General features: G+C 36.6%; 1 protein-coding gene across 4 annotated transcripts in view; it reads left to right on the top strand.

The window, feature by feature from the left end:
• Nucleotides 1-16,147, top strand: part of SORCS1 (sortilin related VPS10 domain containing receptor 1) — a 746,046-nt gene that overhangs the window by 387,110 nt on the left and 342,789 nt on the right. For all 4 annotated transcript variants that reach the window (XM_044665551.1, XM_044665550.1, XM_044665553.1 and 1 more), the window contains exon 3: nucleotides 10,649-10,748. In XM_044665551.1, the coding sequence (XP_044521486.1) occupies nucleotides 10,649-10,748 (100 nt within the window). The remainder of the gene's footprint in view (nucleotides 1-10,648; nucleotides 10,749-16,147) is intronic.

Genomic DNA, 16,147 nt, shown 5'->3' with positions numbered 1-16,147 from the left:
TTGCACCACCTATGTGTCCTCATCCTAAATTATTAGTAACAATGTCAAAGGGCAAGGATACAACTCTTTTATGTTTTCTTTGTTAGAATAAAGCATAACTTATAGTCTAATCTCTACCTCAAGATAATTAAAAAAAGAATGAAATTTGGACTACATTAAGAAAGAAATCAGTTTAAAAGACAAGGAAATGAGAGTCCCATTGTACTCTAACATTTGCACTACTGTTTTTAGTTCTGGGTACCACATTGTTTTTTTCATTAAAATTTTTTCATGTTGATACAGTTTTTAAGAATTGTTTTCTGACATTTTGTAATTCATGTTTTTTCCTTCACTTCTCTCTCCCTGAGATGGCAGGTAATATAACATATGTTGTGGGCCACCATATTTAATTTTTAAAGTTTTTATTATTAAAATGTTTATTATGTATTTATTATTATATTATTATTATTTTATTTACTGTCCTTGAAAAATGATGATTTTATTTAATATTATTATATATTTTTTCTTGCTATCTTAGAATGGATACTAAGTATTCAGACTAAGATCTCAGCAATGAGGATTAATTATCTTGCTCAAAATCACATAGCTAGACCAGATTTGAATACAGGACCTCCTGTCTTTAGACCTGACTTTCTGTCCACTGAGCCACTTAACTACTCCAGCACCACATTTAAAGACAGGCATTGTTAAGGGAAATACATTTTTTTGTGAATGATATCCAAGATGCCTTCATTTTATACCTCATGTTTGAGACTTGATCGAAGAAAATGGAGATATTTAGCCTGGAAGAAAAAATACTTGGGGAAAGGACAAATGACAGCTTTCTTCAGGTATTTAAAAGTCTAACACCTAGAAGAGAAATTGGACTTTTTTTTCTTTTTAATCCTGAGTTGGCAAAGTTAGAAACTGCCACTGACATTGGGCAGTGATGAGGAGAAGCAATGGAAAATGGAAAGAGAACTCTCTGGACTCAAAAGATCTGAGTTCCAATCTTATTTCTGACGCCTATATACATTTTGGCAAGCCTCTCAAACCTCATTTGGCCTTAGTCTTTTTATTTATAAAATGAGGAACTTAGACGAGATGGCCTTTGAGATCTCTTTCAGCTCTAGAATCATTATCCCTATATTACAAAGAAGTAAATATAGCCTTAGTTACCCTTCCTAAATATTATCAGGAAGTAGAAGATGTTACCCAAGAAGGTGGCCGATTTCTTTTTCTCATCAGACATCTTCATGTAAAAGCTGGATGACCATTTATCAGGTATGTTATAGAAACAATTATTTTTCAGTTAATGGAAGACCAGGTAAAATCTTGGGTCCCTTCCAACTCTGAAATTCTTTAGCTGATGAAAACCAAATCAATGGCCTTTAGCATCTCAAAGTGTTCTATCCATAGATGTCAAACTTTCCCTATCCTAATGGTCTTTCTTCAGATCCTTGAGCTCATTCTCCACACTAAACTGAACAGTGTGGGAATTCAAGAAACATCAGATGGCTTAGAAAGCAGCACAGTGTCTTAGCCACCCATTTAAATTATACATTTAAGCTGACAGGCCAAAGAATTCCAGCATAGAATCCTTAGAAAGCAGGAGACAATTTCCTTCAGCTCCACATCACCATTTGATGTAGATTGCCTGTTATATTCCCAAGATATTACAAGAAATGGATTTGGAGATCTTTTCGTGACAGTAGGTAGACTAATGGAATCCGGTGACTGTATTTGGAACATTTGAGGTTTGTTATAACATGGTAATAGAAATATCAATGGCTCAGACAGGTTAAAAAAGCTGTCAGTGAATGATAATGAAGTTATTTAAATGTCGACTCACTTGCAAACATTTTACAAACCCTAAATTATTCTAGCTGCTTTAACCTCGTATGTCCTAAGTTATTAAGCAGCAGAACCAGGGATTCAGCCAATGCATCCTTGGCATCAGCAGCTATTTTTATTCTGCCAAATGAACTAGCAGCAATGAAAGTGCCGTTCTTAATGATTTTAGAAATGAAACAAAACACAAAAGTCACAGCTGCTTGATTTGGAGGTGACTGGGATTCTGCTGTCGGAATATGTCATTGGGTTTTATTTGGGTAATATTCTAATGGGCTCCCTTTTGGGGGCAGCTTTACCATTCCCCAGAGTGACCTTCTCTGCTTTGTGACCTTGACAAAGTTACTTGATATCCTTGTAACATAGATCGTGCATCACTAAAATGTTTCCTTCTACCCTTAGGATATACTATAAGAATGATTTAGCTCATACTGAAAAAATCTTTGCTAAGATTGCCTGAGTTCCTTAGGGAGGAAAAATGGTAGCCCTGCTTTCCTTTAGAGCTTGGGGATTATTAATACGATCTCATCAGTTTTTGTGGGACAGGTAAAGATGTTGAGATGGAAGACACAGGAGACGGGAGGCAGTTCACCAACACCAAGTTGGCCTCAGAATTCATCTGACACTGCTGAGATTACGCAGTATTGGGAGAGGCTAAGGTGTCTGAAATCTTTATGAAGATATATAAAAAATTCTGGAAGCCTGATGGAAGGAGCCCTTCAAAATGTGACAGAGTCAAACTTGACAGTGTTTGAATAGTAGTCATAAGAGAGAAGGTGCTATCTTCTGTGTTTGACAGAGTCCCCCCAGACAGCTTTTGATGAAAGAACTTATGTTTTATGATAATTTGGACACTGGGCTAAGAATTTCAAAATGAATAAAAAGAAGGAAGTAAGAGAAAAGTGAATCCAGCTGAAGAGTCCCTATTTGCAGTATAGGGTGTTGTCTATTAGGAAAGGACTGGAGAACAATTAAGTGGAATCCAGATTTCAGGCATGCCTGAAAACTTTCCATATTTCAGTGACCTGTAGTTTCTGGTTGGAGGTTTGGCCATGTCAGGTTATCCCTAAAATAGATGGCTCTGCAGAGAAATACTAACTTGCAGTAAATTTGTTCTCAGTAATTTCCCAGTAATGCTACATGTTATGAATGCAATTTTTAATATAAGAGGCAGAACTAAATGAATGAGAAAATAAGTCTTTCTTCATTCATCATTTGTACATGCTCTTTGGGTACCTGTACACATGCTGTCCTATAATAGCTTTTCTTGCGAGTACTTCCCTCTTCCCAAAGAAACCCGAAGTTTCTGAGGGCAGAGACCAGGTGTTAGAAATCTGGTGCATCCCCCATTGTACTTAGCCCACTAAGGAGTCCATAGTAGGTGACTGGTGAATACTTGTGTTGAATCAATGCTCAGTAATATTCCCTTTATTAGATTTTGAAAGCCCCCCTTCATAGCAAACTTATAAGAAAGAGGAAGGACTGGTTAAAGGATAGAAGAAAAAAAAAACAGGTGAGCTTAGCTTTGATCACTTGCATCTTTATTTGCCTGAAATGCTTATTTTTAAAGCTGTTGGTTCTTACTGGCACCTTTATAGGTGTTGACAGAAGCACTATTTTTCCTTCTGTAGATAATTCGACCTGTAAATAAAGCCTGATGTGAAAAAAAATGCTTCAGAATGTTGAAAAATGATACAAATTTAGAATTCAAGAAGGTTTGTGTTACAGTGGGAATATATATATATATATATATATGTATCATTATATGTGTTTTCAATACTTTGTTCCTTTTTTCTTCTTTATGACAGCTGGCAGCTTAGGGACCAATTCCTAAGTGCTTTTGTTTGTCAATCGTAATGCTTGTTTGATTCAATTCAGCAATGGAAGCACTGTACTAGGCACTAGTCAGGGGAGAGGATGACCAAATTATGTTCTCAGGATGATGATGATGATGACTATTTCCATATCACATTTACAACATTTAGAACCATTTTCCTACCAACTACACTTTGAAGTAGAGAGAGCAAACAAATCCATAAGGAAGAATATTTTCATCTTGAGAGAGAGGTAGGTCACAATGGTGGCAATGCAAAGAATGGTCTGATCACAGAGTCACCATATTGGATAAGTGTGTGTGTGTGTGTGTGTGTGTGTGTGTGTGTGTGTGTTTCGTTCATTGGATGGTTTGATCCTTGCTGTCTCCTTATCCCTGAAATGATGGAGAGAGTGATTCATAAAGAGGATCACTATGGGTATAGAATGAGAGGAGAGAATCCACAGGCTACATCTTCCAGTAGAAAGACCATGAGGTGAGACCTAGGGATGGCTGTCCCCATGGGAAAGTCTATCTCCACTTGCCCTCTATGTCTTAGCACGTTAGGGCAAAGCAACATGATAGTTAGAAATCTGAGTATGTCACATCAGGGTTTCTCATATATAAAGACATGAAGTAGTAGATGGTACAGTGGATAGAATACTGAGTCTGGAGGTAGGAAGACCTGAGTTCAAATGTGGCTTCAGTTGCTTATTAGCTGTGTGACCATAGACAAGGCACAGAACTTCTGTTTAACAGTTTTTTTCAATTGTAAAATGCAGGTAATAATAGAACCTACTTTAACTGGTTTGTTATGAGGATTCAGTGGGATAATATTTGTAAAACTCTTAACATAGTGCCTGGCATATAGTAAGCATTATATAAATGCTTAATTCCTTTCCTTCTTCTTTCTTTTGTTTTCCCCTTAATAATGGAAACACTGAAGCTTGAAAGTTGAGTCTGATTGAATTCCCAGTGCTTTTTATATATTGTCTCTCAAAGATGACAAAGACTAGGTCCTTGACAGCAGGAAACTTGAAATGCTTGATTCATATATCCTGGATGCACATTGTTTATCTACCTAGTCCAATTCTGAGGGTGTTAGTGCTTTTAAATTTTTATTTGCTGTCTTTGTTTTTTGATGTTTGCTGCTGAGGTAGAGCTAAATGTTACCCTCAGCAGGCACAATGATTCCCCATAATTCATGTCTTGTATTTCCATTCTCAGGACATAGAGATACTAAGACTTCAGTGATCACATAAGAGCTAATGAAAGAGACATTCTGGGGACAAGACTCATGATATATAATGTCATAAGAAAGACTAATATAGCCATATGATGTTAGCACAAAGGCAGTAGTGTAAATTAGACTTCTAATTTAATTGTAAAAAAAAATCTTCCCAGGAATGGCTGAATATTAAAAAAATAATAAAGCCTAAAATCACAATAAAAATGAGGAGATAAAGTCAATAGAAAATACGACATTTAAAATAAATATCACATCCACAATGGTCCTGTCCAAACCCATTCTCCATAACTTCTAAATTTATTCCCCTTGTCTAGGACAGACTAGCTTCTTCATTGTGCCTGAATATGCCACGTTCATTTGCATCTGTGTACGTATATTTATGGCATTCCCCTTTCAGAGAAGGCTTCACTCACTCTCTCTTTAGGAATGCATACAAGGTAGGCAGTGTGTTTCTAGACAAATTATTCTATCTTTACCTTTGTTGTTGTTGTTGAGTCATTTCAGTCATGTACAACTCTTTGACACCATTTTGGGGTTTTCTTGGTGCAGAAACTGAAGTGGTTTGCCATTTCCTTCTCCAGCTCATTTTCCAGGTATTGAAATTGAGGCAAAAAGGTTTAAGTGACTTCCCAGGATTGCACAGTTACTAAGTGACTGCGGCCAGAATTGAATTCAGGAAGATGAGTTTTCCTGACTCCATTCCCAGTGCTTTGTCCATCATCCCCCCTAGTTTCCTTACTCCCCACTCCCAAAGGCATAAAACACTTTAAGTTTTATTGGTATAGTCAGTAAATCAGTTACCAGGCCTTTATTGAATATTTCCTATTTACTAAACACTATGCTAAATACTAGAGATACAAAATGAGGCAAACCCAAATAATTATTTACATAAAAGATAAAGTGGAGAGCAAATAATCCCTGAAAGGAAAGAACAGCTAGAAAGTGGCAGTTGAGCTAATTCTTGCAGGAAACCAGGGAAACTGAGGCAGAGATAAGGACAGAGAGCAACTGAGAAATGGGAAGTAGTCAATGCTAAGACAGAGATGGAAAATGGAGTGTTGTGTGCAAGGAACAGCAAGGAGATGTGTGACTGGATTATAGAGTTCACGAAAGAGAGTAATGTAAAAGAAAACTGACAAGATGAGAAGAAGAAGGTTGTAAAGAGCTTCAAATACCAATCGGAAGACATTATATTCGGTTGCTGAAGTAACAAGGAACTACTGTATTTTATTGAGGAAGGAGGAGATGTGATCAGACTTGCACTTTAGGGGAAAAAAAAAACAAAAAACAACCACTACCACTTTAACTGCTGACTTGAGGATGGAAGGAAGCCAGGAAACCAATTAGAAATCAATTGCAATGGTACAGGTGAGAGATGATGAGGGCCTGATGTTAGGTAGTGGCTGTGTGAATGGATAGAAGAAAAAATTTTGGGAAGAGAGAGATGACAAGATTTTGTAGTATATAGAGTTGGTAGGATGATGGAGAAGGTATACAAATGGTGTATTATGTTTAACATTAGCTAAGTTTTTATACCTTTACTTTGATGATAAGTATGTCCTTTATAACTGAATATTCAAAAAAAGTTTGCTTTTAAAAAATTCAATAAGATAAATTCCTTAAAAGCACCCTCTAATGAAGGACACACCTTTGCACACACCTTTGAATCTGTGAAATCCTGGGTCTAGTCTGCCTTCACTTCTCATGGAATCATAGAATCTCTGATTTGGAAGAACTTGTACACTCACCTAGCTCAGCCTGAACCATCTATAATAGGAATAAATAATGGCTCTTTAGCCTGTGTGTGAAGACTTCAAGTGTGTGGTGGAACTCACTATCCCCTGAAACAATCCTTTTTTTTTTTTTTTCAACTCTGTTAATTAAGTTTTTTTTTCCTTTTATCAGGACTAAATACATGTCTATGCAATTCTATTTCTTTACCCCACTTCTTCAGATGAAAAGCAGCTTAAAGTCTAATCCCTCTTGGATATGAAAGCTTTTCAGATATATGTAGATTTCCATCAAGTCCCCCCTTAAGTCTTTCCTTCTTTAAGCTAAAGATCCTTAGTCTCTTCAATTGCTCATCATGTGACATGAACTTTAACTCTTCACCTGCCTCTTTGCATTCCTCTGGGCACTGTCTAGCTTATAGTGTCCTTCCTAAAAACTGGCTTATAGATATGAATACAAACCCTCTAGTGAGGTCTGATCAGTAGCAGTATGCCCTAGTGAAAAGAGCACTATATTTGTCATCAGAGAACCTGGGTTCAAATCTCACCTCTGTCCCTAACTCTTTAGCTCTTCATTTCATCATTTGTGAAATTATAGCTTTGAAAGAAATGACCTCTAAAGTTCCTGCCATCCCTAAATCTCTGGTGCTGTGGCTATGACCTCCTTATGCCTGCATACCCTGCCTCTGATAATGTACCTGAAAATCTCATTGGCTTTTTTGATGGCCATATCCATTATTGATTCACATTGAGCTCATAGTACATTGAGTCTTCTTTGAAAGAAAATGCTGTTGAAACCTCCTTCATCTTGTACTTATAAAACTGATTTCTGGAGAACTTTACATTTGTTCCTATTCCATTTAACATTATTAGTTTTCTCTTTTGATGACTTCTCTCAGTGAAATAACAAATAGAACCCTTAGCCCTAGTAACTGGTATGTTAAACCCAAAGTGTCTTCTAGTGGAAATCCTGTTGGATCCTGGTTCTGTCTTTTGTCATGTTCCCTATCTTTTCTAGCTTTTTAAAAACATGTATTTATTTGAGAAATATTACATGAATATCTTCTGGTGCTCCTCAAGTTATTGTGCACTAACTATTATGTTACATTTTCCTCCCCCTCCATCTTAAAATACAAACTCTGAAGATAAAGAGACATTTTTTTATTCTGTTTTTTCTCTCCTCAGTTCCTTAGTGCCTAAGAAATAAATGTTTTCTGGATTATATGTCTTGCTGTTGATAAAAACTCTAAATACTACAGTAATAGATTCCTGAGATCTAGATGTTGGATATCTCTAAGTTGACATTGAAGGGTAAATAACTACTTGTCTATTGTTGAGTACAGCCTTTCAGCTAGTTCTGAATTCATATAATTGTACTAGGTAAATCTCTCCTTCCTGCTAAGTTTGATAGCATTCATTGTCTATACATTTATTTGGTATTAAAAAAAAAACCCTACTTATTGTTACTAGGCTAAATATAAGCTCCTTCAGTACTGGTACTGTATCTTTCCTGCCTTTGCCTTCTTGATGCCATACTCAGTTCCTTGTATAGAGGAGATACTTGATAAATATTTCATTAAATTAAAATAGACATCTTGTTACCCGAGCATAAATATCTCTTTAATTAGATCATGAACTCTTCAGGGAATCTAGTATCTTTTTTACCTCTAACACTTAGAAGAGTGTCTCACACACAGATGGAGCTCAATAAATGATGATGATGATGACATAAGCTTGGACAACAATAACTTATTTTTATATAATGCCTTATGTTATTCAAAGTAATGCACTATATATTTGTACATGTGTATATATACACATTTGTGCACCTTCTTCATCTGTGAAGGAGGGATTTGATACAAGATTCAAAGATGACACCATTTTTCCTTGATCATACAGTCACCAAAAATATTTAAAGCATTTGAATACAGAATACAAAGAAAGAAAAAATTAAATTTTGCCCATGAAATGTTCCCGTACTCATGGGTAGACAATTTGCAAAGATTATATTCCTGTCAGATACAGAATAGGTGAAAGGTAATTTTAGAGGAGATGGCTCTAGAGGCTGGTGAGAGAGAAGATGGGGACCAGAGACAGCTTCCTGTAGAAGATGGCATTAAACTGAGGCTTGAAGGAAGCTAGAGATTCTAAAAGGCAGAAGTGAGGAGGAAGAAGAGCTTTTCAGGCATGTATGTGCAGAGAGTGGGGGAAAACAGTCAGTGCAAAGTCCCATGTCTTTGTAAAATTGAGTGTCAGGCATAAGATTCATAGCTTCATTAGGAGACTCAGTGACTCTTTTAGGAGACTTCATTCGGAGACTTTATTAGGTGGCTCAGTGAATTGAGAGCCAGGCCTAGAGATGGGAGGTCCTGGGTTCTAATCTGCTTTCAGATACTTCCTAGCTGTGTGATCCTGAGCAAGCCACTTAAATCCCATTGCCTAGCTTTTATCATTCTTCTGCTTTGGCACTAATACAAAGTACTGACTCTAAGATGGAAGATAGGGATTTAAAAAGAAAAAAAAAAGATATAACTGGATTTTCTAGAGTGTCAAGAGGAATAATTTCTAAGAAGACCGGAGAATATAGGAAAAGGTCAGTATATGGGAAGTTCTAAATAGTAAACAGATTTTGGATTTCCAGTTTCTACATGAAGTAATAGTGAGCCTCAAGAGTTTATTGAGTAGAGGGTTAAAGAATCATTTTGGTAGCTAAGTGGAGGCTGGATTAGAAAGAAAAGAGCCTTGAGGTCAGAACAATTTAAAGGTTATTGCAATTATTCAGGTGAAAAGTAAGTTAGCATTTGCATGTAGCTCTTCTCACTTCATATTTATTTCTAGTACCTCACACTGCCTCTATTATGGATCAGGGATATGACATCTCTCACCACTATCAAGAATGGATAACACTGTTTTCCCTTACGCCCTTCCTGATTTAACCACTAACTGAGACAATTTAGTCAGTGTGACAGTATATAAATATGATTTCTAAGTATAAAGTAGATGCATACCAATAATTTTTCATCCCCACCTGGGACAATTCAAGAAATATTCTTTGTGGTGTAGTGGAAAGAAAACTTTGGAGTCAGATCATATAGGGTCAAATCCTTTCTCACCATTTATTAGTTATGTGATCTTAGACAAATAACTAACCTCTTGGAGATTAAGTTTTCCCGTCTGTAAAATAAGAGTAAGACGAAGTGATGGCTAAAGGCCTTCGCAGCACAAAATTCCATTATTTTGGGAATAAAAAAAGTCAATTGATAATCAAGAAAAATCATCTCTCGAATGATAAGGATTATATAAGAAAACAAAACAAAAAATCATAGCAGAACAGGTTCTTTAGGAAGATTTTTGAACCTTACTTTCTAGATAGAGATGTGTCTGGGATTGAGATGGTTACTAGTTACTACCTGGATGGCCTTATGCAAGTGATTTCCTTTTGTACCTCAGTTTCATCATTTGTAAAATGACAGGGTCAAGCTAACTGACTTGTGAGAGCCCTTCTGCCTTTTAGACCATTACTCTGTATTTTATGTAGTTGAAATGGACTGTGTGACCTTTGGAGATCCTGACCCTTTGGATTTTCTGATTCAATAGTGAATAAAAAACATAAGTAACTTGACTTGTCTATTAGTCCAAAGAATCATCTCTCAAAGAGTTTTAAAGATACAGAAGAGTTTACCATCTCTCTCCAACCCAGCAATCAAGGATCACAATCAGATTTTTAGCAAATACAATGGACATACTGAGCTCTTTTTCTTTTGAATTAATCACTCTCTTTATGCTATATGGATACATTAAAGAGCAGTAGAAAGATTGAGTTTTAATTTTTACCAATCCAATTTAAATGCAAATGTTAACCACTCACATGATGCTACTGTGTACATAATTAAACATCATTATATACTACATGAATCATTCAGAAACCTCTTGAGAGCCATCCTGCTATGTAAAACATGCATTACATTGACAAGCAGCCAAATGACGTGAGCTTCTACACTCATTAATGCTCCCTTTGAATTATAGGTCAACAGATTATGGGACAACCTATGAGAAGCTGAATGATAAAGTTGGTCTGAAGACAATTTTGAGCTATCTCTATGTCTGCCCTACCAATAAGCGCAAGGTAAGAGACTCTATTTTTAGATTGTTCCTTATTTATGATGTGACTCCTGTCTTGGCTGGCTAACCTTCCTAGCTTCCTAAAAATCTATTATGGTGAACCTGGGAATTAGAGATGTGAAGACAATGTAAAAAATATTTGACACAGAATAATTTTTCTATCAGCAGCCCAGTCTGTTGGAGGACACGGGAATGGGTGAATCATTACCATTTCAGAAAGGCAGCCACAGGGAGTGAATCTCCGGGAGTGTGCTGCTTATGTTTCTCTTCTCAGAACTTAGAATAGTTAGTCACAATGATCATAATGAGACCTGACAAGACTCAGCGAAGAACATGTGAGTGCTTTTCATCAGATGCCCCTGTATCTCCCCTGACGCGGAGTAAATAGTTTAATAAGAATTTAAGTGGATGCATTATCCCAAGGCAGGTCTGAGCTTTCTTATCTAAACTTTGTTCGGCTCGGACACTTACATGGGAGTATTAGAGCTCCTTTGAAAGAGTGAGTACATTTTTATAGTTTATAGATGTATCAGAGTGCCCATATATACTTCTGAGCAATTCTTGTCTCAAGGAGATCTGAGGCTTTAAATCACAGAATCTTTGAATTAGAAGGGAAATCAGCAGCCATTCAGATTTTGCCTGAAATATTCTATTGAAAGGGTAATCCACTAACTTTTTTTTTTAACTCTTACCTTTGTCTTAGAATCAATACTGTGTGGTTAAAAAGCTGGAGAAAGTTAAGGACTGGGCAATGGTTTTAAGTGACTTCCCAAAGGCACACAGTTAGAAAGTGTCTGAGGGCAAATTAGAACCCAGGACCTCCCATATCTAGGCCTGGCTCTCAATCCACTGAACCACCTAGCTGTCCCCTAATCCACTAACTGAGTCATTCCATTTTACTTTTATTCAGTGGTTCCCAAACTTTTTCAGTCTATTGCCCCCTTTCCAGAAAAAATATTATTTAGCCCCCTGGAAATTAAATTTTTTTTTAATTTTAATAGCAATTAATAGGAAAGATAAATGCATCTGTGGCCATCACCATTCCCCCTGGATCGCTGCAGCACCCACCAGGGGGCAGTGGTGCCCACTTTGGGAATCACCGATTTAGAAGATAATTTTTTCATTTTTCCTGATATATAACCTAATTTTTTTCTCTTTCAACTTCTTCCTTTTTCTCTTTATTCTGCTTTCTTGGTTAAGTGGAACAAATAAAACAAGTGAAATATTTTTTGCGTGCCATGGCCCTTCATATCATTGTGGTCTACTTGATTATGGGGAGAGATCAATGGTTGGAGGCATGAAGTACATCAATCCAATTTTGATATAAACTAACATTATGAAACTTAAGCTCCAAATAATTTTCTCTACAAAAATATGTTATTAAATATAGGGATAAAATATGGCACTGTGATATCTCTGGCATAGAAATCTCCTAGGTGGATAAACTCAGTTTATTAATGCAAATCAGCACCTCCTTTGCAACTTAAAGACTTAGAGATTGGCCCAGAGCAGTAAAAGCCATTTGTCCAGGGTCCTAGAGCCCAAGTATGTGTCATAGTCAAGACTTAAATATAGATCTGGATTTTGTGGCCAGTTCTTCATCCATCAGGCCATTCTATTTTTCTCTAAGAAAAGAAACAATATTAAACTGGATCAGGTCAGTGAAGAACACTGATCCCAAAGTTTTCTTCTCATGGAAGCATCAATTATTATTATTACTTTTTTGGTAAGAATTCATGGTTGCTGCATTCCAAACTTAGGGATTTATATTTTATATAAAAAGAACTTTCTGTTGACAGCTGGTTAGGAACCTATCATCTATGAATTAACCACCCCATATTAATTATCTATTTCAATTTATCCATAATTTGAAGAACTCTACTTTGGCAATGTTTTTTCTTTAGATATTTAACTACGGGCTCTAGAGAAACTAGGAACTTTTTTTTTTTTTTGGAATGTCTACACATGATGGAAAGATTAATGAAATTTAGAAGTATAGTTGTGTCTGATCTTGTGGTTATTCAGCTGTCATAATAGTTGCAGTGATAGTCTTAAATTCTAATGGTAATTTTCTTTGTGGCTTTCTTGGATAGAAGATAAATGGGATAAAACTAACAAATGCAGCCCCACCTTCTCTTTCTATGACTTGACCAGGATTTATTATGTTTCTCAGGGAATAGCATAGCTGGCTAGTTTGGATTCTACTTGGTTTAGCTACATAGCAGAATTGATCAGGTTCTTGAGCTTTCCATGATTAACTGGGGAAGTGGGGGGAAAGGCATTTATCATAGACATTTAGCTGTTCTTTAGACTTGACAGATTCCAGTTTTTAGAGAATCAGCTACTCTGACTGAGATAGGACAGATTGTTGGGGGCCACTCCCTTACCAGAAGCAGAGGTGGTCCCAGTCCATTTAAATCACAATACTTAAAATGAGCCTAAGAGGATCTTCCTGTCCTGATGAATGAGGCTTTCAGGGTCATTTTTGAGATGCCAATAGATAGAAGAAACATTGTAGGACAATGAAGGTCTTTACAATCTTGAGGAAATCAATAAAGTTGACATAGCAGTATATTTGTGTACAATTTCTCCACTTATACTATTAAATTTATCATCATGAAATATGTATTTGGTACCCAGAGGGACATTCTCAAACCAAAGTGAAAAAATAAGTAGGCATTCTAATTTGAGGAATATTTCTCCCAATCAATGGAGCGAAGGGGAAAAAAAGGAAATGGAAAGTGAAAGTAATAGTAAGTACATAGTATGAAGATTTAGAATTCTCTCAGTTCTCTCAGGACTTTGATTATAAACAAGATCACTTTGGCAGTCATGTTAACCTTTCAATGCCAGTGGGCTCCTCTCATGAATTAATACCCTGAATACATTAAATCAGTTAGCCCAGATTAACTATACCATACTAGGAAGAATCCTACAATCCACTGGATAACAGAGAAATCTGTGGCCTCATTTAACAAGATGAAATTGAAAAAGAGTGAATATAAATTTCTGAACTTAATTTCAAGAAATCAATTCCATTAAGACATAACATAGGGATCAAGCCATTCCCCAATTTATAAATGGGCAAGAGACATGAATAGACAATTTTCAGGTAAAGAAATCAAAAGTATCAATAAGCACATGAGAAAGTGTTCCAAATCTCTAATAATTAGAGAAATGCAAATCAAAACAACTCTGAGGTATCACCTCACACCTAGCAGATTGGCTAAAATGAAAGAAGGGGAGAGTAATGAATGCTGGAGGGGATGTGGCAAAATTGGGACATTGATGCATTGCTGGTGGAGTTGTGAACTGATCCAACCATTCTGGATAGCAATTTGGAATCATGCTCAAAGGGCTATAAAAGATTGCCAGCCCTTTGATCCAGCCATACCACTGTTGGGTTTGTACCCCAAAGAGATCATAGATAAACAGACTTGTAAGAAAATATTTATAGCTGCACTTTTTGTGGTGGCAAAAAAACTGGAAAATGAGGGGATGTCCTTCAATTGGGGAATGGCTGAACAAATTGTGGTATATGCTGGTGATGGAATACTATTGTGCTAAAAGGAATAATAAACTGGAGGAATTCCAGGTGAACTGGAAAGACTTCCAGGAACTGATGCAGAGCAAAAGGAGCAGAGCCAGAAGAACACTGTATACAGAGACTGATATACTGTGGTAAAATCGAATGTAATGGACCACTGTACCAGCAGCAATGCAATGACCCAGGACAATTCTGAGGGATTTGTGGTAATGAACACTACCCACATTCAGAGGAAGGACTGCTGGAGAGGAAACATATAAGATAAACAACTGCTTGAATGCCTGGGTTGGGGTAGACAAGATCGGGGATGTGGACTCGAAACTACCACACCAATGCACCTAACAACAATTTGGAAATAGTTTTGATCAATGACACATGAGAAAACCAGTGGAAATGTGCATCAGCCATGGGTGGGGGGAGAGCGGGGGTGGGGGTGGGGGGGTGAAGGGGAAAGTAGGAGCATGAATCATGTAACCATGTTAAAAACGAATATTAATAAATGTTAAAATAAACAAATAAATAAATAAATTTTAAAAAAAGACATAACAAAGGAGATATGGACAGACAGCATGCTGTTCTTGGGTCATTGGGGAGGTGGGGACTTTTTGGTTGATTTTCAGTTTGGCTTGAGGCAACAACAGTGGTTATTTCAATAGCTTTAAAATAATGAGATTTTAAATCACATTAACTGTAGGTGAATGCCCATGAAGAGAGATGATAATCCCACTATAATCATCCCTAGTCTGCCCACATATAGAATGCTGCATTTACCTCTGAGAGCTATATTTAAAATGGAATACTCTATAGACAGGAATATGAGCAGAAGAGGAGGGACCAGTAGAAGGAGGAAACTCAACCTTTGATGCAATCATAAATATCTAGCTTGGGGAAGAGAAGACATGAGAGGACATGATGGTGGCCTTCAGGTTTTAAGGGTCTGTAATGTAGAGGAAGCATTGTATTTATTCCTATTGACATCAGAGGGCAGACTTAGGACGGAATAAGTACACATTAACTTACTCAGAGTTATCCCAAAATGTAACAATCTTCTTTGAGATAGTGGACTTCTTAATTCCTTGAATAACAGAAGTGAAATATCCTTTCAGCGATATAAGAGAGGGAAATTTATATTTATGGTTTAGTTGGAGTCTGACTTTTAAGCTCAATGGCGGTCAAAAATAATTTTTAAGTGTTTTTTTAAATTATTTTTAAGTAGCTTTAGGATTGAGGAAACACACACACACACACACACACACACACACACACACGCACACGCACACACACACACACACACACACCCCAAAAGGCAAAAGCAATACTACTATTATCAAGGAATTCATATTTTAATAGAAGAGACAACAATCAAAGGGCTATAGGGATACAATTATATATAGTGTAAATGGGAGGTAATCATGGGGGAAGACACTCAGTGAGAGAATGAGGGAGAAGGAGGAAGGCTAAAGGAAAGATTCTTGAAGAATGTTACATTTGAGCTAAATCATTAAGGAAACCAGGGAAACTATGAGGCACAGGTTAGGAGGGAATGTTTTCTGGTTTTGGACCAGAACTAGGGAAAAAAAAAAAAAAAGCACAGAAGCATTTAGAATTAAGATTATATAGTTTTTTAATTCTAGAGATGTAGTGGCAGGAAGACCTGGGTTTAAGGTCAAGTCCTAACTCTGAAATAATATCATCTGTATGACAATAAGGTCTCAATTTTTCCTTGTCTCAGGCAGCTCTCTGCAATTCTGAGTTGTAGTCAGCTGGTTGATAGTTGGTGGATAGTTTTCTCTGACTAGGAGTTACCCATTCCTGGAAAACCAGAAAGCTAGACAAATATATATATATATATATAT

Source organism: Gracilinanus agilis, chromosome 2 (assembly GCF_016433145.1).
Source record: "Gracilinanus agilis isolate LMUSP501 chromosome 2, AgileGrace, whole genome shotgun sequence".
NCBI lineage: Eukaryota > Metazoa > Chordata > Mammalia > Didelphimorphia > Didelphidae > Gracilinanus > Gracilinanus agilis.
The sequence above is the reverse complement of the archived record's forward strand: the minus strand, read 5'-3'. Positions and strand labels throughout refer to the sequence as shown.